This window comes from Pagrus major, chromosome 11 (assembly GCF_040436345.1).
Source record: "Pagrus major chromosome 11, Pma_NU_1.0".
Classification (NCBI taxonomy): domain Eukaryota; kingdom Metazoa; phylum Chordata; class Actinopteri; order Spariformes; family Sparidae; genus Pagrus; species Pagrus major.
Window position 1 is genome coordinate 10,600,981 of NC_133225.1, and position 22,262 is coordinate 10,623,242.

General features: G+C 41.5%; 2 protein-coding genes across 5 annotated transcripts; one reads left to right on the forward strand and one right to left on the reverse strand.

Moving 5' to 3' along the window:
* The first annotated feature begins 34 nt into the window (after positions 1-34).
* On the forward strand, positions 35-11,583 carry il12rb2 (interleukin 12 receptor, beta 2a). Its single transcript, XM_073476670.1, has 16 exons — positions 35-279; positions 602-724; positions 1,457-1,717; positions 2,886-3,009; positions 3,142-3,332; positions 3,679-3,821; positions 4,127-4,259; positions 6,607-6,680; positions 7,209-7,419; positions 7,542-7,724; positions 7,827-7,928; positions 8,603-8,746; positions 8,846-8,971; positions 9,081-9,192; positions 9,298-9,385; positions 9,477-11,583. The coding sequence occupies exons 2-16, from the start codon at positions 661-663 to the stop codon at positions 9,936-9,938; spliced, it is 2,418 nt and encodes an 805-aa protein (XP_073332771.1). The 5' UTR covers positions 35-279; positions 602-660; the 3' UTR covers positions 9,939-11,583.
* A 1,256-nt stretch (positions 11,584-12,839) lies between these two features.
* Positions 12,840-20,021, reverse strand: serbp1a (SERPINE1 mRNA binding protein 1a). Of its 4 annotated transcripts, none has more exons than XM_073475929.1 (9): positions 19,670-20,021; positions 17,970-18,153; positions 17,246-17,392; positions 17,040-17,111; positions 15,935-16,009; positions 15,556-15,724; positions 14,793-14,837; positions 14,475-14,699; positions 12,840-14,245 (listed from the first exon to the last, which is right to left on the reverse strand). In XM_073475929.1, the coding sequence occupies exons 1-9, from the start codon at positions 19,923-19,925 to the stop codon at positions 14,189-14,191; spliced, it is 1,230 nt and encodes a 409-aa protein (XP_073332030.1). In that variant the 5' UTR covers positions 19,926-20,021; the 3' UTR covers positions 12,840-14,188. The 4 variants fall into 4 exon arrangements, with proteins under 4 accessions (XP_073332030.1, XP_073332031.1, XP_073332029.1 ...); XM_073475930.1 differs by having other exon boundaries at positions 15,556-15,727; positions 17,040-17,108; positions 19,670-20,015; XM_073475928.1 differs by having other exon boundaries at positions 15,556-15,727; positions 19,670-20,015.
* Positions 20,022-22,262: the final 2,241 nt, after the last annotated feature.

Consider the following 22,262-nt stretch of genomic DNA (forward strand, 5'->3'; position numbering starts at 1 on the left):
GTATACACCCTGTGAGCTGTGAAGGCTGATGACCCTGCATCTGTCTCTGTGTGTGACTTCACTTCACTGGTGACTAACTCTGAGACTTCAGTCACATCACAGCAGGGCGGCAGTGAGCCAACACTCCTCAGCACACTGTGGACACACACACAAACACACACACGCACACACACTGTGGATACATGAACATGTTTAGGAAGAAACATGACGACGGATAGAGGCTCCGAGAGCCTCACGGGACAGTAAAAGGCTGACATGGTGCTGGGATGTGATGTTCTGGTGAGTGTTTTGGTTTTTTTGCCTGTTTGTATCTCCGACGTTAATGAGCGCACGCAGCTGCACTTAAAACCCATATGTAAGAAGACAGCGGTGCAGCTTCACCAGCTCTGTTTAAACTGTAAACACGTTTCATTTGTATACACAACTTAATGGTTCAGCGGCAGCAGACAGGAGGGTAATTTAAAAAAGTACCGAGAGATTTCCCAGAATGAAACCTTTGATCATCATCACTGCTCGATGGTTAAAGAAAAAACATTAAAATCGCTTCATCTATAGACACAACTTAACCTCATTGCATTTGTGTGCTTTCCCTCGTTTTAAGGGTGAACTAGCAGTTTAAGAGACATATAAGAAGGCAGTTACTGATGACTCATAGTGACAATGTCTCAGACATGGTCCATCCTCACTGTTGTCACTGTGCTGCTGGCCGTGCAGCTCTGCAGAGGTAAGCTCTATGGACACACACATCCAACATCTCTGTTATAGCTACAGTTGAATGTGTTTTTTCTTCATATTACTGGAGAAGTTATGGGATGTAGCCTACAGGACAATCCTTTTTAGAAAAAGTTATTGTTCTGGTAGTGTTGGTTCTAATTTGTGATTAGAGCCCGACTGATACTTGATTTTTGGGGCTGATGCCGATATTTGGAAGTTTAAAAAATAAATTCTGATACTGATACATCGGCCGGGTGCTCGTGCTTCGGCAAGATACTGAACGCCAAATTGCTCCAGGTGGCTCCTCCATCAGTGTGTGATCGCTTATCGCAGGTGGCACATTGCATGGTACCCTGTGAAAGCTGACTTGTTTAATAAGTTTCATATAAATACAGTCCATTTATCATTTACTGGGAATTTAATAATCATAAATGACCCCAAGCATCTTTTTCTGTATAATCGTACATACTGACATATCTGTGATAAGCCAATATGGATCGATAATATCAGTCAACCTATATATCGGTCGGGCTCTATTTGTGACTTTATTCTCATAGGTTGTCGCTCTGATCTGATATTGTTGTAGTTCTCATGTAACATTTTATCAGTGATGTTTATGAAAGTGTGCATCTGCATGAGAATGATGTGCTTTGTGCTTAAATTCAACACATTTCTTGACTGCATTCACATAACCAGATAATATGACCATGCAGTCCGTGTAAGTCATCATTTCTACTTCCAGGTGACACATCCTGCACCATCCAGTCCAGCGCCGGACTTGTGGTGCAGCGAGGCTCCAGTTTCAACGTGTCCTGCACCTTTAACTGCGTGTGCAAGGGATCCATGGGCAGCGACCATCCGCCAACGCCACAGAAGCACATCAAATTTAATGATACGACTATATATTACAATGTGGTAAACATAGCCAAGAACCGAACATTCAGCTGCCATTGTACCTGTTCTGCGGCTCTCGACCCCTGCGGACTGGACATCTCAGCAGGATGTGAGTGTGAAACCAAGCAGCAGGAAAGCATCCTTTATCTCACTAAGAGGTTTCTTCCTGCAGAGATTTCATTGTTTTCAGACAAAAAAAATGGCAATCCTTTAACACAAGAGAGTATAAATAGTGACCTCTTTATTTACCACTTACACATTATTCTCATTCAAAACTTACACGAAGATGCACAAAAAACCCTGCAGGCTGTTTTACACGTTGTGGTGTTTCAAGATGAGACTTTCATATCTTAAGGCATGACTTTTTTTCAGCTATAAGGGGTGCAAAAAAGGAAAAGAAAAGAGGTGTCATCAGTTCTGCTTTCTCTTCTATACTTAGAGCACGCACTGTTTGTGTGTTCTGGGCTGAGCGCAGCTAAGTGTCAAAGCTAACTGAAATAAATTGCTTATTCTGACCACAGGGGTGTGGCTATTAGACGCGTGACACATGCAGCATGGAACATACAGTACATGCAAATCAGTACATACACGTGTGTTTAAAATGACACATCCATGGTTTAAAAAAGATGACATCCGTTGAGGCAGTGTAATGGGTAATATTACTATTACTCACCTTTTCTCACAGAGGGTACAACCAAATAAAGTTTTCAATAATCACTGACATTATTGCTTTTTAAAGGATAAGTTCACCCAAGATGAAAATGTAGTCATTGACTTCTCACCCTCATGCTGATGGAAAGTCAGGTGAAGTTTTCATGAATCCACGAAACATTTCTGGAGCTTCGCAGCAAAACAGCGTTGCAGCATTCTCCTACACAACTGAAGTAGATGGGGACTTGTTTTAAAATGTAAAAAAAAACAACTGAAAAAAAAAATGCCAATGCCGACATGCCAAATTGTTTTGAAAAGATGCTGTTAACAACCTCTGTGTGCGAACTCGGCCACGCGTTGAGGGTGTGAATCACATCTTTTAAATTAACTTGGGCTGCATGGAGCCGCTTTGTATTTCTTTTTGGTTGTTTTTTTTATGTTTTAAAACAAGTCCTCATCTACTGAAGTTGCTTAGGAGAGTAGTTTATGACTGAATTTTCATTTTTGGGTGAACAGTTCCTTTAATTGAATCGAAACTAATGCCTGTAGCCTAGTTTAGACTGACTGTTAGCTTTGTGTTCTCTATTTTGGTTTCATTTAATTTTTTCGTCTTGTTTCTCCTTCAGACCCACCGGATCGGCCTACAAACATTTCATGCATCTACAAGGTCAACAGCAATGCGAGTGGCGTCGTGATCTGCGATTGGAACCGAGGACGAGAAACTTATCTGTGGAATACTGCAGAGCTGTGGTGAGACTGAAAGAGAAATTGAGGAAACTGGTTAAAAGTCAACAAACCATCCCGTTTATTTGACCTTCAGCTCAATAAACATCCTATTGTTGGTATCGACTGTAAAATGAAACTTGGGGTTGTGTGTTTCAGGGTGAGAACTGGATCTGGGAACCACACAGTCAAGCCAGTGACCTACAATGTCACCAGTAAGGGAAGTGATTCATCGTCAGCTAGTGTAACTGTTTCCAGCTCGGTCAAGGCGATCGCTGTGTGGGTCAAAGTCCAAAATGGCCTGGGCTCTGCAGTGTCCATCACTCACAACTACACGCTCAGTGACATCGGTAAGAAAGCAGCAGTTAAATGTTTGGCGAGTTTGTGAGTTGTTTTGCAACTTCTGCACAGAGAGTACGTTATGTTTCTCGTTTGCAAGGCATGATATCACAATGATATTGTGAGTGGAACTTGAAACCAGCTTCGCAGTGAAATGTGTCCTGCTTTTAAGCTCCAAGCTTGATGTTTATGAGAAGTGGTGACTAACTGTGACGTCCACCATTGATGTAGTGGAATCCTATCTTTTCAATCACTTCTTTAAAGGCAAAGAAAACACCAAAATCTCACCTTGGGTGCCCTTTGAAGCCTTTCTTCTCACTGTTGCTCAGGACTTTTGTTTTTAATTTATCTGTGCAGCGATGCCATCAACTCCTGAGCTTGGCCATTCCAACTGCTCTTCCCGAGAGTGCATCATCCACGTGAAGCAGTCTTTGAAGACTCAACATCTGGAGATCCAGTACGGCGCAGAAGCACAGACGTGGACGTCTCATCCAGACTCAGTAAGAAGAAGTCTTAACTGTTCAGATCGCTCCAGAACAGGGACTTCCAGTGAGATGTTGCATTAGATATTGAAGGTTACTTAAATCCTTTGAAGACATACAGTCACTGCCAGGATCTGCTGAGTCAAAGCTAAAGGCAGATATGAACTTCAGGTTAATGTGCACAGAGGTGAAGCTCAAATGTGACCTTTTACACCGTCTCAGGTGTTCGTACAGCATGACCATCAATGATAGAAATCTTTGTTGAACTGGGAGTCGGGAGCATGGATGAGTGAGTTTAAATTAATGTACTTTCATGTTTACAGAGTTCTGCTCAGGTTCGGACCATCTCCTCTCTGGAGCCCTACAGGTTGTACCATTTCAGAGCCAGATCCAAATTCAGCAGCGGCCTGTGGAGCCAGTGGAGCTCAAACATTAGCAGTTGGACCCAAGAGGAGGGTGAGTTCAAAGAGGCAACCTTTGCGTATTTCTCACTTCCTGAATGAAAGTACTTCTGATTCTGTGGACAGACAAGTCAGTAGTCAAAGGATTTCTGTGGCATTTTATCTATGCAAGATATCAGATAATGCAGTAACATTTCCTTTAGTTTGGGCTTTTCAAGCAGTTATCAGCTCACCACTGACTACCTATAAGCCACTGAAACAGGCCTACTTAAAACCATTCATTCATGATGAGACGTAATATGCAGAGCAGCTTGCACCGAGCTTATAATAAAACTGTAGGTGAGTCTTATTATGTGTCAGTTAAAGATTGAGCGAAGAAAAAAAGTGGTTGAGAAGCAGTGAAGCAGATGCTCCGCGGGGGCTATCGCTGCACATTTATAACACTGATGGCGTGAAGATATGAGCAAGCAGTGCCATCATCAGCCCTACATGAACCCCAGGCCGCTGCAGAAGTCAGAGGACAAATAGCAGAGACACTTTTGGTAAACAGTTTCTTAAAGATACAATATGTCAAATTTCTGCATTAAAAAAGACTCAACCTTGGTTATATATTTAGTTGACTTGTGTACTGGTGTTTCCAACAATTATCACGCAACAGTGACTTTCATTTTGGGCGCCTGTCTAGACAACTTCCAGGAGAGAGTCAGAGAGGAAGGAACGTGACTTAACATAACGTGAACAAAACTTTAGCTAGTTTAATGATCGAGAGACTTCAAGCAGCAGCAATTACTTATTGTGTATTAAACCTTTTTATACTAAAAAATCTGAATATCTTAATTACAACACTAAATGTAGTCCTTCAGTGCATCTTCAGGATAGCACCTGTCACACACAAGCTTCAGGAAGTAGCCTGCACCGTTTTCCTGAACACATCATCAATCATCTGACATCCAGTTACCTATTCGACTTGCTCCTTCAGTACACATGGACTATCATTTGTTTTTGAAAATCTTGATTTTGATTAGAGGACAGAGACGTGGCTGGTTAGCTCGTGGCTGGTTAGCTCACGTGTCTTGTTGTTAAACACACTGTGAAATTATGTTTACTATATGTCAACCATACGCAAAGTTAATGACCCTGAGTCTTGCTTGCATAACGTATGAAAATAACTGTGCAGAGGCAAACGTTCATGTCGTCCGTTAATCCCTGATAATGGAGACCTCGCCCCTTACACATTTTCTTTGTTTTTGATTGTCTATTGAACACATTCAATACACTTGCATGTCTATTTTCCACATATCTCGGATAAGCACATAATGTTTCAGTCCACACACGTTTAAACAATAAACATGATTGTCCGATCCACCGCAGCTAGACCTCCCAGGCAGCCACAGGTTTCATCCAGGACAGTGTGAAAATCTACTCACAGGGATTTGAAACATGTTTGGGGAAGCTACTGTACCACAATAAACAATTAGTTGCCTTATCATGTGAAAGTAAAACTAATAGAAGTGGCAGTCGTGTGAAGGCGCTTATTTGAAACTTGTCCCACAGACCCCACTGCACTATTTATAAAAAATGGTAACAATAATTGCAAAATAATTAAATTCTTTTTTAAAAATACCTTTCTTTTTCTCCTGACCTTATTAAAACAAAATGTGTCGGGAAGTATTGAGTTCAAACCTTCTCTTTGCTACTGGGCTCGCAGATTTGACGAAGGTGACGTTACTTACTTAGACCCCTGAGAGGTTTTACTCCCCATGAACAGTGTTATAAAGTGTTATTTGCTGTGTTAAAACGCCAAAAATCCAAATCCTATGAATGTGGACATACATCAGTTATATTAATCAGTTTATTCCAATGAAGAAGGAAAACTCATGTGGTAACAAGCTGATCAAACGATGTTAGGGTTAAACTGTGATATCCAGCATTTCAGTCTCACACCCAAAAGACAAACAATAATTATATATAGAAAAAGTTACTAGCTGCAGCTCTGTCTCAGTTTGTCCAACAGCACTTGAACTCAGGGAGTTCAAGGGAAGTGTTCTCTGCATGCAAGTGCGTCACTTTGACAAAGTAAAGGTAACACGGTGGTCATTGTGACGGACGTTATCTTTAGCAACCTTCAAGTGTTTGTCTCTGAGTTTCATATTTGTCTTTATTGTAAATCGGGTGTGACCCTAACCCTAACCCTAACCCTGCACGAGGTTTCTTGGAAGTGTTAGTCATTGCTGTCAGACTTGAGCTCGCACAGGAAAATATAACAGAGCTGCAGACTGGATGTTTGTCACTTTCAAAGGATATTAAAGCATTACATCAGACTAATCCAAATCAGTTAGGTAGTGAGTCATAAAACATGTCAACATCTGTAAACATTCACTCATTGAAAAATGTCTTTTTAGCTCCCGCCAAAGAGCTGGATGTGTGGTACGCTGAACCCGCCTCTGACTTTAAATCCCTGAGAGTTTATTGGAAGGTGAGTTTGAAATCTTCTCAAAAAGTCCTCAGTTTGTGTTTCTGAGTGAGAGCTTTAAATAGTTCTTGTTGTGAATGATCGTGACTGCTGCAGTTTCATAAGTTTGAGGATTCGTATGTTCCCTCTCTCACTCTCTGTCTGTGTGGGCGTGCGGTGTTGTCGCCATAGTAACACTTCATGGTCTTCCTGCTCTGTTCTGTACAAATTAAAGGTCAACACTTGACCGCTGTTGAGGTGTGACACCCTCACGCAAACACTCGCATATCCCTGGCCTCGATCACACACACACACACACACACACACACACACACACACACACACACACCTACAGTCATTTAATCTCACCTAAAGACAGTGAGAGTCAAGTGAAACCTGCCAGCAGACGCCGCAGTTTCAGTTTACAAGAAAAGAGGAGCTGCACAGAAATGATGTGTCTTACGTGCAGTGTCCTGTGTCTTTAACTTAAACAAAAGCAAATGTATGGCACCACACTCCCTGGTTCACTTTGAAGCATCTCTCTGACTGCAGGAGGCGAACATTTCCATCGCTAGGGGGAATATCACAGGGTACAAGGTCAGCGTTCACAGCCAGAACTCTGGATTCAACTTCAGCGCCGACACTAATGCAGATGCCAGGAGTTATATGGTCCAGTTCTGTGCCGACTGTGAGGTCACGGTGTCGGCTCGCAACTCCAAAGGGATGTCCCCTCCTGCTAGAATCACAAACCATCACAAAAACGGTAAAGAGAAGTAAACTTTGCATGTGGTCGTGCTTGTTTTATTCGTCTTTTTTAAGAGGCCAGACACATTAGTAATACTGAACCCAGAGTCAGGCATTCACACATGCATTTCCTTTTTTCAGCCAACCCCCTGAAGGTTGTGCACAACACTGCAGGCAACCACAGTGTCACCATCTCCTGGAGGAAACCTGAAACTGCACCGCCACATGCAGCCTATGTGGTGGAGTGGTACCCAGAGGGCCACAAGATGGAGGAGCTCAGATGGGTCAGACTGAGCAGGAACGACAACCAGGCTGTTATCACAGGTGGGACATATAGAGTCACATGAAATACAGGTGAAATAACTCACCTCCACAGGGTCGTCTTTTCTCTGTTGTTCATTGTAACCGCCATCTTTCTTTACACAGGTATTCAGCCATACGAGTGCTACGAGGGAGCCGTGTGTGTCGTCTATAATGACAACTCAGTGAGCAGGAGCAGATTTACAGGTGTCACCATTTTGGAATCAGGTAAGATCTAACAGTGTTGCTTCAGTAATGCAACATTATATTAAAGGTCCAGTGTGCAGCTTTTAGGGGCAGAAATGGAATATAGTACTCGTACATTTGTTTTAATTAGAGTATAATCACCAGAAACTGTGAATCTTTGTGTTTTTGTTACATCTACAGAGGGAGGGTCCTTTTCCCACGGAGTCCGCCATGTTTCTACCAGGGCGGCAATATTGAGAAAAACTGACATTGCGATATTTTGGTTTTCTGTGATATGAGAAGTTATAGGAATGTTCAGCAGATAACTTGAATAGCTCTATTTTGAAAGAATCGATCATGATTTGGGGGGATTTTGCTGGGGAGTGCATTTTATTAAACAATCAGAGCAGGCCCTGTTTTGTAGTGAAGTTGTAGCATGATGTGTTTGAGTTAATTTACATTACGTAAAAATGGGCGCATTGCGATGTCGATGCTGAACGTTACATTGTGTAGCCCTAATTTCTACAGTAGCCCAGAAGGGCCAAAACAACACTGGCACCAGAGAGGGTCTTCTCTGTTCTTTGCGTTTTTTGCAGCCACTGTAGAGGAGGGTGAGGCGAAGGGTGTTTGGTCGGTGCAGCACACACTGGATCTTTAAACTCCTTTCCTATATGATCTGTCCTGTTAAGCAGTCTTTTTTTGTCCTGGGTTTGCAGCTCCGACAGCTGGTCCATCAGTCGAAAAAAGGGTTGAGGGACACAAAGTGACAGTGACCTGGGAAAAGGTTCCCAGAGGTCAGCGCGGGGGCTGCATCACCAACTACACCATCCATCTAGAGAATGGCGGCAGATACCAGCATTGTAAGAACCATTTATTATCTTGATCAAACATCTTGCACCCTGAGGCGAATGTAGCGTGTATTCTTAGGGTGCAGACAATGACGTGAGTGTGTGTTGCAGACCATGTACCAGCATCAGAGAGGACGCATGTCATCAAGGATCTGCCTCCAGCTGTCTACAAACTGTGGATGACAGCTTCGACATCTAAAGGCGAAGGCCTCGCAGGTGAAAATGCCTACGTCCAGAGTAAGCAGCTTTCCAATTTTATTTATTTTTTACAGATAAAACAGCTGTATGTTTTTAAACTGACTGTATCCGAGGAGCCAAATATACAATCTTACATCTCCCCTTTTAGTTGTCAGTGTTGCACAGGACGTACAACTATCCCTGATACTGGTGTGTGCAGGCATTGTCGTCATCGGGCTGTTCCTGGTGTGCCTGTACCAGACTAAAGCAGTAAAGCAGAGGTACGTGAGCAACAGCAGCAATATATGGATCTATAAGTGAAAACAACTACCAAGCAGAAAACAGTGTTATTATGTTGCCATAAATGTTTCCATGTTCCCCCTTAGGGTCTGGGTGCTTTTTCAGTGCCTCATGCTCGATGATGTGCCAGATCCTGCAAACAGCAAATGGGCTAAAGAGTGTACCCAGGAAAAGGTAATTATGTAAAAGTGAATAATAATAAACAACCTACCGGAAATTGCAGCTCAGTGTTCATAGTTTAAGCCTGTGTCTCCCTTCAAATCAGGGCAAGATCAAGCTCCAGTTGCAGCCGAGTAACTCCACTATCACCGAGGAGGAAGAAGAGCCCATCCTGGTGGACGTTGAGGAGCTGCCCAAGCAGAAGACAGACACCCACCGGCCTGCAGAAGTCTCCTTGCAGCTCCCTCCTCTAACCAGCCCGAGCCCGTCGACGGAGCCGGCCTCGCTGCTCTACCCTGTGACCACTTACCTCAAGAGCTTCTCCCACGACTCCGACACCTCCGACCACACGCAGACCTCTCTGGATACGAACACAACCATTGACTACATCTCATCACACGGGCAGGAAAATATAGATGAGGAGGAGGACGAAGAAGAGTTCGATGACATGCTGGGTTTTTTCCCAACTCACAACATCGTCATCGATCAGCTGGCGTTTGGAGGGAAGTTGACTCTGGATGCTGTCAAAATCGGCAGCAGTGATTTCTTTCAGGACAACCCTTTTTAGAGGAAGAACACTACTAAACCAAAGGACACGATGACTGGAGGTGGTGACTGGATTTTCTTGGGGGTTTTTTCGGTCACGCATCTCACTGAGGTGTCCATGAACTACCTCCTCGCTCACTGAAACCAGAACTGTAACAAAAACAGCTTTCCCTCTGAAGTCCTCCAGAGCTGTCATGCAGACAGCGGAAAAAGTGCTTTTGTTTTCATTTCATGCATTATCTTTTTTTTTTTTGTCTTCGGAGCAGCATGGACACACTGAGACCATGAACAAAAAAAGAGTGAAGGCTGCAAGACGGAGTATATCAGATGTTATAATTTCTGACAGTTTGAATAAGGCAGATGTTGACAGCATCGACGAGTCCTTTCTCACAGCAGACATTTTGACTCGTCACAGCAGGAAAACCCCAGGTGGTACTAATAACATGTGTCAAGTGTCCCAGAAGGTTATGACAGTGAGGCAGCATGCACGATACAAGGACCCTGGAACTGACTTGGCTTTCCCTTGGCTGTTACATGTCAAAACGTCTCCTGTCTGGTGTAAAACAACAAATGGAAATGCATACTCTATTACAGCCTGGCATTGTGGACCATCTTCTATAATGACTGTGCCTTTAAATACATCTACGCTACCTCAATCTTAGCTCATCTACAACAGGACAAAAGTAAATGTCTCTCAGATTTATACATTTGAGCAGTATTTCTGTTACTTCTGTTTGAAATACGTGTTTCAATTACTTCCTCGTATTTCGAAATACATTTTCAAAATACGACAAATGTAATGTAAAATGCAATTTCTAACATGATACTTGAAAATGGAGCATTTTTGTGTTTTCTAAATACTCTTTTCCACGATTCATAAAACATAAACAACAAGACTCAGTGAAAGCCGAGTATATGGCTTGACCACGTTTGAAACCCGAGAGGGCTTTTCATTGGAAATGAGGGGTTTTACTTTGAAATGGATACAGGAAGTGGCAGCATTCAGTAAATTTCCTTCGACTAAAGGTGTTTCTAAGAACGTTTCTACATTCTATACCTGAAATACTATTTCTAGTCTTTTTTTGTACAGTTTTGCTTGGATACAGTTTCATTCTACTTCCTCTTCCTCTTCTAGGATTGAAACTCTCAACAGAGCCTTGTATACATAATACACATCTAAATGTCTTGTACAAATTCAGAATGCCTAATATAACAAAAGATGTGTTTTCCTATAATTTGGAAATACAAAATATATGTTTTTTAAATTGATACATTTTCTGGCTCCAGTATTTTGTATTTTATTTTGATGCACTCACTTGAGGGGTATTTTAGTTACTTTTGTATTATAATATTGTAATACTAATGAGTGATGACAGATGATTTATTATTATTTTGTTGAAGATGAGAATTACGATCAATCAATTGCAACTCTGTAGATTTTTAAATATACTGAAATAAGACTAACAGTCTACAGCCATGCTAGCAGCTATGTGAGATTGTACCAAAGCACAAAGGTGCTTTGAGCTAAACGCTAACAATCGCATGCTATCACACCACAATGACAATGCTAACATGCTAATGTTTGCAGGTATAATATTTAAGGTGTACTGTGAGTAGTGCAGTTTTGGAGTTTTCACAGCTGAATAAACTGTCATCGAAGGACAATACTCTTTCATTAATTTACTTTGTTTATCTTTGCAGCACCCTTCTAAGTAGCCACCTTAAGCTGCATAAACATTGTGGGGACCTTAATACTCTGAGAACAGCTTCTTCAGTTATGAGAATATATCAAATAAATATATTTCTGAGTATTTATTATCACATTATTACCTTTCTGAGTTTGAATTTCTTTTCCAAAACTACACAGCACACCTATCTACGGAAGCTGAGGACAGCCATAATGCGTACTCCTTAATCGAAAAAAGAAAAGAAATGATCACAAGCACAGCTGTTCTTTGCTTTCATATAAACAGAATTGGTCAATTTGAATTCTTGTCATGCTGATGGCACTAGATGAATACTTGATCACCAAAGTTCTTACAAATATAATCTTGCGAGTAAACACGAACATATGTACAAAATTTAATGGCAATCCATTAAATGGTTGTCGAGACATGTCATTAAAATACAAAAATGGTGCAAACTTCAGAGGAAAAGTCATGATGCCACACTCAGAAACATTTGTTGTAACGTGATAATGACATAAATAACTTGCTATCGTCCATTAAACAAATTAAATTTAACCCATTACAGGAAATAGGAAATAAAGTTTGACCCATGACTGTTTAGGGCTTCTGTAGAATTCATCCGTTGATGATATTTGTGACAATTAGCATAATAGGTGTTGAGGATATTTCCATTTGTTCATACTAATAGACTGACCAACACTGCCTACCCTCCAGCCAGACTGCTGGCATGGTGTGAAGTGTCATGTCTAAAAATGTATGTTTTGATACCGTTTCTATTTTATTTACTATTAATTGTTCAGGACTGTTTTGAGGAGTAATCTCTCTAGACTGGCAACTGATGAGCATTTGCATTTCAGAATTACTTAAGCTGATACAGACTTACTTAAGAGTTTGTCAGTTTTAATGTCATTAGAGTGATTCATCCCCTGCACAGCATTTCATCTATACGTTCTGATCCTTCTCTTGTGCTGGTCTGAAACGGGGTGAACCTGTAGCAGCAGGTGAGGCTCTGAATACCACAACTATAATCCTAAAGGTGTGAAGAAACTTTCACATACATGATCAAGTTCTTCCAGATTCCTGGTTGGACGCTCAGCTTAAACAGAACTGGGGTAACTTGTGTCAGTGATCAGGTACAGAGATATGCATCTATAGGCAGAAACAAACCAAGAAAACACTGTATACCTGTAAATCAGTTTGTTTTCCCACGGGATTTTAAAAATTAAGACAATGCAAAAGATTTATCGACCATCTTTATTTACCGACAGAGGTCTCTAATAGCAGGGCTAGAATTCACACATTTGTAGAGCACTTCAGTTGTTCCACACAATGAACGACTGTATTTCTTTCAGAGCAATTATGCAGTGGTGCCACTGTGGAAGCTACAGGGCGAGTCAACAGTGGAGGAAAAGATCAGCACAGAACAGACCGCAGAAACAAACTGAAGCTGGGCTGAGTTTACATCTGTGGAAGGATGCTCGAGTGGAGTGTAAACAGTCGGATCAGGTCTGAGGGCTCCCCGACGACTACAGCCACATCTCAACTGTGTAAAGACACTTCCTCTCCCGATCACTCTTTAAAGTGAAAACAAAGGCAATAATTGACCTGCACATGGTGAGTAATCAAAGATGAAATGGGCTGGGAGGAAGAGACATTAGATGGTGTATAGCACCCTAAGTACAAGTGAATCTGAACACATGGAATAACTTTCAGCTTGAAATTAATCAACTAGACAAATGTGTCAGGATCAATGCAAATTTAGTTGAGTAATTCACCAATGCGTTCCTCCAAAATGACCTAATGTTCCTCCTTAAGAGCATTTCAGTAAAAAAGAACCTTAATACAGATTTTGGCGCCATTTCATCTATGCATTCAAATGTAGACGGCATCCCCTGATCAAAGATCGAGATGTGTCCTATTTGCACCATGTGAAATACAGTCTCTGAAAGAATTTATGAAAATAGTCAAGATTTACAGGCTGAAGATCATAGAAGAATAGACCTCCTGTATAAAATATAAAACAATACCCCAGTGCTAAAGAAAGAAAAAAAAAAAAAAATCTATAAATCTCAATGAGTGAAGCTCTAACGTCATCAGGAACACCTGGTGTGGCAGAGCTAATGAGCTAGGATTGGAGCTCCACAGTGCCTATTTCAAAAGCGAGCAAGCAATGGCTCACACCAAGCTAAACACACTCTTCTTATGCTTACATTTCGAAATGCATATTTTCAAGCAGCAATTACAAAAATTTATCAATGGACAATGCATAACCTCTGAAAAAAATACTGTATGAAAACATCCCTGCTACTTTGTTTCCAAGTACAAAACCTCTACCAATAAGTTGCTCCAGAGTAGCAAGAAGTCCTTTTCTTTTTCTTTTTTTGTTTATTTTTTTTTGTTAATTTCTGTTTTTTTCCATCTTTGTTTTGTTTTTATTGGGTAAAACTCAGTCCTCATGTCGAGTGCCATTGTTGATGACACTCTTCTCCATCATTTCACTTTGCTGAAGGATCCAGGAACATGCAAGCCTCATAGTGGAGGTGCTCAAAAGGCTCCTGTAGGCCTGAGGGACAGCAGCCGGAGCTTAAGCCAGGGCTGGGAAGGCCTCTGGGTCGTCCACATTGGGCACAGACGCAGATGACTGTGAGAGAAAGCAGAATAAGAGTTAGAAGTCAGACATTCGAAGATATACCACAGAAGAAGGGACGGAAAATAATTTATGTGAAGAGGGGGGGCCTAACTCCAGAATTCAAGTTTAATTGGTAACCCTCATTCTTACAGGTACACTGACACCTTTAGGCAGACAAACAAAGTAAACACCCGGGTGCCAATGATAGGTCCCAGATAAACTTCTTATTAAAATGATCTACCTTGTCAGTCCTTGGTGCACGGACCGGCCTGGCGGCTTCAGGGGCAAAGCCACCAGCAGCACCGCCGCTGCCAGGACCGCCGCCGCCAGCGCCGCGGCCACGACCACCCCGACCACCTCGGGGTCCACCGCGTCCACGTCCTGGACGGCCCAGGTCTCCAAAGTTGATCTCTAGCTGGGACGTGATGTCATTGGCTGGCTTCCTGAAGTGATGATCATCTAACTGCTGTGAAAAATAAGGGCGAAAAGGGGGATTATGTATCATGTATTTATACGTTTGATTTGAGTTCAGATACTGTGCAAAAACAAGAGGTTTTACCTTAGACTCATCAGGCTCAGTCTCAATCAGCTCAGTTTTCTTATCCTGTGTTGGAGAAATGAAAATAATACAAAACAAACACAAAATGTTGAGCAAAATCATAATTGTACCAACAACAAATGCCAATGTTTTGAGAGACATTTTTAAATTTAAATGTATGCAAAAAACCTACACAATCAAGCCCTACAATTCCTGCCTGGATCTGTGCATTGAACTGCTCCACTTTTGTTCTACATCTTAAATAAAAATGCAAAACGAAGACGATACAGATGTGTTTACTCAGAGAGAGATGTAGACAATGGAATTTGTAATTTGTTTATCTCTTAAAATAATTCAATGCATGACATCACTCTTTAATATACTGTAACAAATAAAAGTCTGATTAATTAATACTGATGTCGGGCAGCTACAAGTTTCATGTAGTCTTGTGGAGCAAAGTTTGTGACGAGCTGCTAACAAGGACCATTTGTACTTTCATTTAGCAGCTATATGTAGACGGTGACACTTCTGTGTCATTCCACAGGAAACTGATGCAACACTTATATCTGATCTGCGTTTTAAGACAGCCTTGCAGTTTTCTCATTGAAAACTCTGAAGTGAAAGGGCTTTACATTATAGTAATGACTTGTTTGGGTTTTTGTCTGGGGCCTATTTGTGCAATTATCTTAGTATGCCGACCAAAAACTTGAAAAATATCAGCATGGTCTACACAGTCACCAAAATCTAATGTGAAATATGAATTGAAATCATGGTTCAGACTCACCACTGCCTTGGACTTGTGCAGCACAAATCCTTTGTTCCAATCATCTCCCTCGTTGACCTTGCGGATGTTGAACTCCACCTTGGCCCTCTCCTTGTCCTGCATGGCCTTCCATTCGTCCAGAGTCATCTCCTTGGGGCCTTCCTCCTTCACTTCCTCAACCTCATTCTCCCTTCAACACGCACACACAGACACACATCACAGGGTTATGATTCAGATAAATCCGTGTTGATTTGTACCTGTGTGTTCTTGCTTCAAACACCAATATGCCGGCCGAACATTTGCCAAGTTATGAATACTTAATCAATTACCAAAAACCAAAGTCTTTTCACATTGTTTTCTTATTAGTCAGGACAAATGAAGACAAAAACCAAGAACTTACTTGTTCTCAGAGTCAGCAGGTGGATGCTCCTCTCCTTCAGGGTTTTCTTCAGTGACGTTTGATTGGTCAAGTTCACTACAAAGGAAAAAAGACAAAAATCAAGGTCAGACATTACGCAATATTCATATTCATTTCACTGTTTGACTATGATAGGATGAGGAAGATCATTATATCCTGTGACAACTGTTTATGGCTGCATATAAATATTGGCTAAAGCAATCCACTGCAACAGCCAGCCTTTGAAATGAACGTCACCTCTATGAAAGTTATTATGTTCACTTGACTTGTAGGGAGTTATGGTAATTTATGTTCTGTCTAAATGTATTATATAATAAAATTGTACGTTAATCATCCATCATGTATAAGCATTTATTAATGAGAGCTGCAACAAATAGTCTTAAAAATTGAATGATAATTGATTGTAATTGATCAATTGTGAAAATAGTCTGCGGATTAATCGATAATAAAAGTAATTGCTGCAGCCCTACTTTTTCATACAAGACTGCTGTTTGTGGTGCTGCTGAATTGTTTTGCATTATACTGGGGGGTTTCTTATATCAAGTCCACTTAATGTCATCTAATTATCAGTAACAGTATCTCACAATACAGTTCAACAGCACCACAAACTACAACCTCCAAAATAACCAGACGAGTGAACATAAACTGAACATTATAACTTTTCTAATATCCATTTATTGCAGGACAGTTAGTATTAATCTGCATTGGTTTTAGCAAAGGGTGCCTTATAAACTGGCAACTGAGTATTTTGACTTATTCAAATAATTTGGGTTTCTATAATTTATAACCATTAACAAATGGTACATTTATTGTTAATTTTGTTATAATTGTTCATTTATTAAGCCATTGTTAAGGTCTATAAACATCAGTTGCAACTTAATAAGCTACTGCTTAATAAATGGTTTATTTGTTAACAGTGAGAAAACTATCAAGTTTTATTTACTATAAATTTAACATTTATTAAATGATGTTTATCATAAAGTGTTGACAGCTATTAAACACTATCAAGTGTTCGCTATAGGAAAGCATTCAGGTGATCTTCATCCAATCATGCAGAGTTTCAGCTGTTGCATATATAACAACTTACTTGAGTTCATCCTTGACGGTGCCCCAGTTGTGAGATCCACTTCCACCACGCTTCTCCTCACCTTTCAGACTACTGAAACAACATTTGCTTTAGCCAGGATCGTTACACATACACAGCATGAAAACACAAACGTCTTCAACAGACCCGATGTAAATTAAGAATATTTCATCAAATATAGGCTACATAAGAGCTGAAACAGTACTTACGATCGGTCACTGCCACTGTGTCTGTCAAATTCACGTTTTCCTCGAGAATCAAAGCCATCGCTGCGTCCCATGCCACGTCCTCTGCCTCCACGGCCACCTCTGCCACCGCCGCCGCCACGTCCTCTCATCGGCCTATCACCAATGGGTCTGAAGAGAGGGACAGAGAGCTTGGTAAAATTACCATCGAAGCACAAGTCTCTCTGCCTATCAGAAGCTTAGATCCAAGGCCGGCCATCTAAAGGCTTTGTTTTATTAACTACGTGTGACAGAGCGGATAGCAAAATGACCAAAGAATGAGAATAGTTAGCAGAAACAGTGCATTTGTGTGTTCAAAAGGTGCTTTAAATGCAAACGTAACAATACTTAAAAAATAAAAATTATTCAGTCTTTTAGTCCAAGTCTGAATGAAGCTTGAAACTGGTCTAAATCCACATTTGGAAATTCTATTATGATATTATTATCTATAACTATTTTGTTTATTATATCAATTTTAAATAAATAAGTTGATGAGATAAACAGCTGCATAGCAGCAGTCGGGCAAGACATACTAAGCCTTATCATAGTAAGCAACGCCTCAACAGTTGCTGACCCTACCCTACCCTACCCAGTGCTGCTTTTGCCTCATGTGGAGCTTGAAATCACCCTGTAAAAAGTTATACAGCACTGTATTCACTCTCCTCCTCTTTCCAACTAATGATATCTGCTCATTGGAAACCAAACTCACTTTTCCACTGAGAATTCGCCTCCCTCGGGCTTCTCGCCGCCTTCACCAGCAGGCCTCTCGAAGCGACGTGGGGGCCGCCTGTCCACAGGCCGCCTGTCTGTGGGGGGGCGCCCCTCTCCCTGGCCGCCCTGGGGTCTGGAGCCATCGCCCTCCGGCTTGCGGCCCATTCTCCTCATGCCGGCACCTAGGATTGACCACAACAGGAGGATTAGAGGACCAATAGCACTGATAGATTGGGACCCACTGCTGAGCCCCTGACAAGAGAAAGAGGAGGAGTTGATTGTTCTGTTGAAATGGAGCAAAAAATTTCAATTAATGTGCAGAATTAAAGAATTACGGCAGTGGGAAGGATCCGTTTATTAAATACAGTGAAACTATCTTCCTGGCTGCATTGTAATTTGATTACTATAAGAGTAAGCAATTGAAACTGCTGAGTGCACAAAAAAATCATGGGTTTTGTGGAAACTTATTAGAGAGGTAAATATAACATTATAATAAGGGATCAAGAGTTTACGGCACGATCACTCATTATTTCCTATTCTGGCTATCAAGTGTGCTGATCAGTTTAAAAGCCGGGGTCACTGTCGTTGGAATTATCTATTTAACCCTTCACGGTGCGTGGTTGACTGCCTCCGACCCAGTGTGACACAACAGGTTCAACCCATTGCCTAAATCACCAGCTACCAAAATAGACACCCTCCACTACACAGCAGCAGCTGGGCGCACTACAGTCTGCGCACCTGTCTCATCTTCTCTCAAGCTAACACACACATGAGACCACTTGGCTGACTTGCATCATGATATTAGCCAACTCGCTGCCTGTGAATGTGTGTTTATCTCAGAGTCAATTCCTGACCCCAGATGCCTCAATTCTGCTTTTAGTACATGTAAATTGGCACAGAAACACTGCAAGACTAATAAGTACACTTTGAACATGTGATTACAGGCTACATGTTTAATTTATCATTAAGGCTATCTGAATAGATTATCCAGCGAGAAGTAAATTAGTAAGTAAGTAAGTAAATGGTGTGAGGCAGGTCGATCACATGTATTGTGCGCCAATGGGAAGTAGCAGTTTGGAGGCTGTGCTTCAACACGCCCCACACTACAACCACGAGGTTCATCAGCGTGAGAGCAGCGCTGCTGCCAAAGTCTCACAAATCCACCATGATGGACTCAACCTGTTTACTTCACATTACTGAAACACGTTGTATTTACAAGTGTGAGACTTTACTTCACAACTCGCCTTTAATTTTTTTTACATTTTTAAAATCTAGTGCAAAACTATCTACTTTCGGCCAATTCGTGAAAAGGTCAGCTAAAAAAGTGGCCTTGGTGTCAGTCGGGACTTGACAGAAGCGGCATTAAACATCCTGGGGCCACTTTCTCCGGTGAGCCTGGCTTCTGGTTCTGCCTGTTCAACCAGGCCGATGGGGAGGGGGAGGCAAGCCAAAACAAGTTGGCCCGCAAACTGTTTGTCACCAAATCTCTGAAGCCCCACGCGACCCTTTGCTTTACACGTTTGTATAAATGTCATTATTCCCGCAGCTGACAGCCAACAGAGGGACAAAAGCAGCCATGCGGACCTCATGTCACGGCGGCTTACGAACCGTTGCTAGCTAGTAAGCAAGCAACTTAGCCTGTTAGCCCGACATCTTTTTGTTTCGATTTAAGACCTAAAACGCAAAAATAAATCTTACCATCTTTCTTAAGTGGGACGGGTGCCTGGGTCTCCTCCTTCTTATCAGCCAGCGGGGCCTTTCTGTCTTTTTGGGACTCCTTTTTCGGCTGCTTGGCAGCCTGGGCTACAGTCTTGGCGGCACCAGGAGCAGAAGCCTCCTTCTTCTTCACTTCGGCTTGCTTAAGCAGCTCAAACGGATCCGACTCGTCGTCAAATAACTGGTCGAACCGATTGGTTATGGCACAGCCAAAACCTTCTTGCATTTGTCCGGGCATGATGGCGCCCCTTCAGCAGGATTTTCCTCCGATTCTATGAGGCTTGGTGCGAACACTTCGCTAGATGAAGCCACAAGATGGCTGGGAAAAGGACCTTCTTCTCTTCCGGCGCGATAGACATCCGGGACCTCTGGGTTGGCGCGGGTGGGGCATGTAGTTCGGTAGAAATGACATGCAATTGACTTAGTCAGGCAAAAGACACGTGAAAAACTACACTACCCAGTTTCCAGTATTTCCGGTGTTTCTAGCCTCTGTAAAGCCAAGCATGGGTGCCCTCACACACACTCTGAGCTCTTGTTTTGACTTCTCTGAAAAACCTCCTCAGACTTCATGACTGCCGGCCACAATATTGTGTAAGCTTTTTAATTAAAGATGTCTGAACTACTCCATCAGCCCTTATGCTCTAATGACGACTTTGCAAAATGCTAAAGGAGATTGCAGGTGCATCTGTTTGTGGCTAATATATTTTGGTTTAGAAGAAGACAAGCCATGAGGGAAGGTCAATCTATAATTAAGTAATTACTTATTAAATCATCATCATCAATCTACACTGACAGACTGGCTTTTAAATCAGGAGGAGTATTCACGCCACACTGGGCCCCAGGGCCTTTTAAACCTCGCTTGTATCGCTAGTGGGAACAATTTTTCATAGACATGAGGTTAGCGCCACTCCTCAGAGTAGTAATAAATCCTTTTGCATCACTTGTGGTTTTTGTACACAATGCGTCTTTAAATGCAAGGCTCAACACTTTGGTTGAAAGACATCTCAGCCACATGATATGCTTGATGCTGAAACAAAGGAAGATGAGTGAACGACACTGTGGTAGCACAATAGAATAGAAAACACTTTATTGTCCAGCTGAGGCAGTAAACTGTCTTTGGTCTCATCCATGAAAATACAAACATGTCCAGAAGGGAAAAAAACCCCATCACATTAAGAGAACAAAGATCAGTGTATTCATACCCATGGTGTACAGTGTTTGCATTTGAAATAAAAGAGCCTTTGTAGAGCTTTTTCTTTACCAGGGGTATTCGTAGTGTCACCCTGGAAGGAGCCGCTCACACTCAAGATACAGGGGACGTGTTTTGTCACTAATGATTGAAATGATGATTGATATGATTATATTAATTTCCTGTGTGCAGCTGTGTTGTAAAGATCATCTAGTCCAGGGCCGCTCAAAGCGGGGCCCGTCCGGTGGCTCTAACAAAAGACGGTTCAAAATGAATTAAGAAATATAATAATGCTTATGCTGTTTTTATCTTTTGAGAGGTTAAAATGCTCTTTAAATATGTAGGATCCCTAATTATTATTATTATTTTTCATAATCTGTGCAGAGTGACACCGTAACAGTACGACACAATAAAATACATTTCGTTTTGGGCCCTCCAAGGGAAAGAAAATTGGAATCTCTGATCTTGTTGCTTCTTCTGGCAGTCTACCATCTTCCCTGCGTCTTACAACTTGCAGTTTGTTTGTGGATTCACACATTTGTTTCGAAAGTTCTGGATGTTTCGTTTGTTTGCTTATGCTCATGTGTACATCTGTCTTATCTAGAAATCTCCAAAACAGAGTGACATGGTGGCCCAGCGTTTTACAATCCTGACCATCCTGACCACCAGTAAAAAATGTATAATAAAGTTGACAGTCAATACAGTTGAGTATCTTTTGGGGGATCTCCACATTTAAATGATGATGTCAACAGCAACACAATTGTACGTCAGGTGATACTGGCACATTTTTCAGTCAGCTGCCATTTTAAGATAGCTTTGCATTTGCATTTGGTGTTTTATTTTGTTAAAATCATAAATTCTATGTGGTTTATTCACAGTCAAGGTTTGTGCTTTGCAGAGTCGATGTGATCTACTCTTTTGATCATAAACAGTCAGGAAAAGCAACTTATAGATAGTCACATAGACATCCTGATAGGTTTCGATGACAAACGTCAGGGACTGAAAAGGTTCAGGAGACTAAAATGTGTTCATCAAAACTTTAAAAAATCATATTTATCTCAATAAATGTGGTAACACCTCATGTCAGCGCTGATCTTATATCAGAGGCTACTCACAATTGTGTTTCTTTCTTTTCTTTCTTTCTTTTAAACAAGCTTATTTATTGCATATAGTCACAAAAAATGCCCCTTGTTTGTGTACGCTTCTGTTGCGAAGGTGACCTCTAGGAAAATAATACTTGGTCTGAAGTATTCAACCAAAGTCTCATTGATCGCTGAAGGTATTTTGGGAGTTGTGGATTCTGGTGTTTGACCTTATAAGGGAAAGTGAAACCCTGCTGCCAGCTGATGAGTCTGTCAGGAAACGCTGACCTGTGTGGATGTCAGG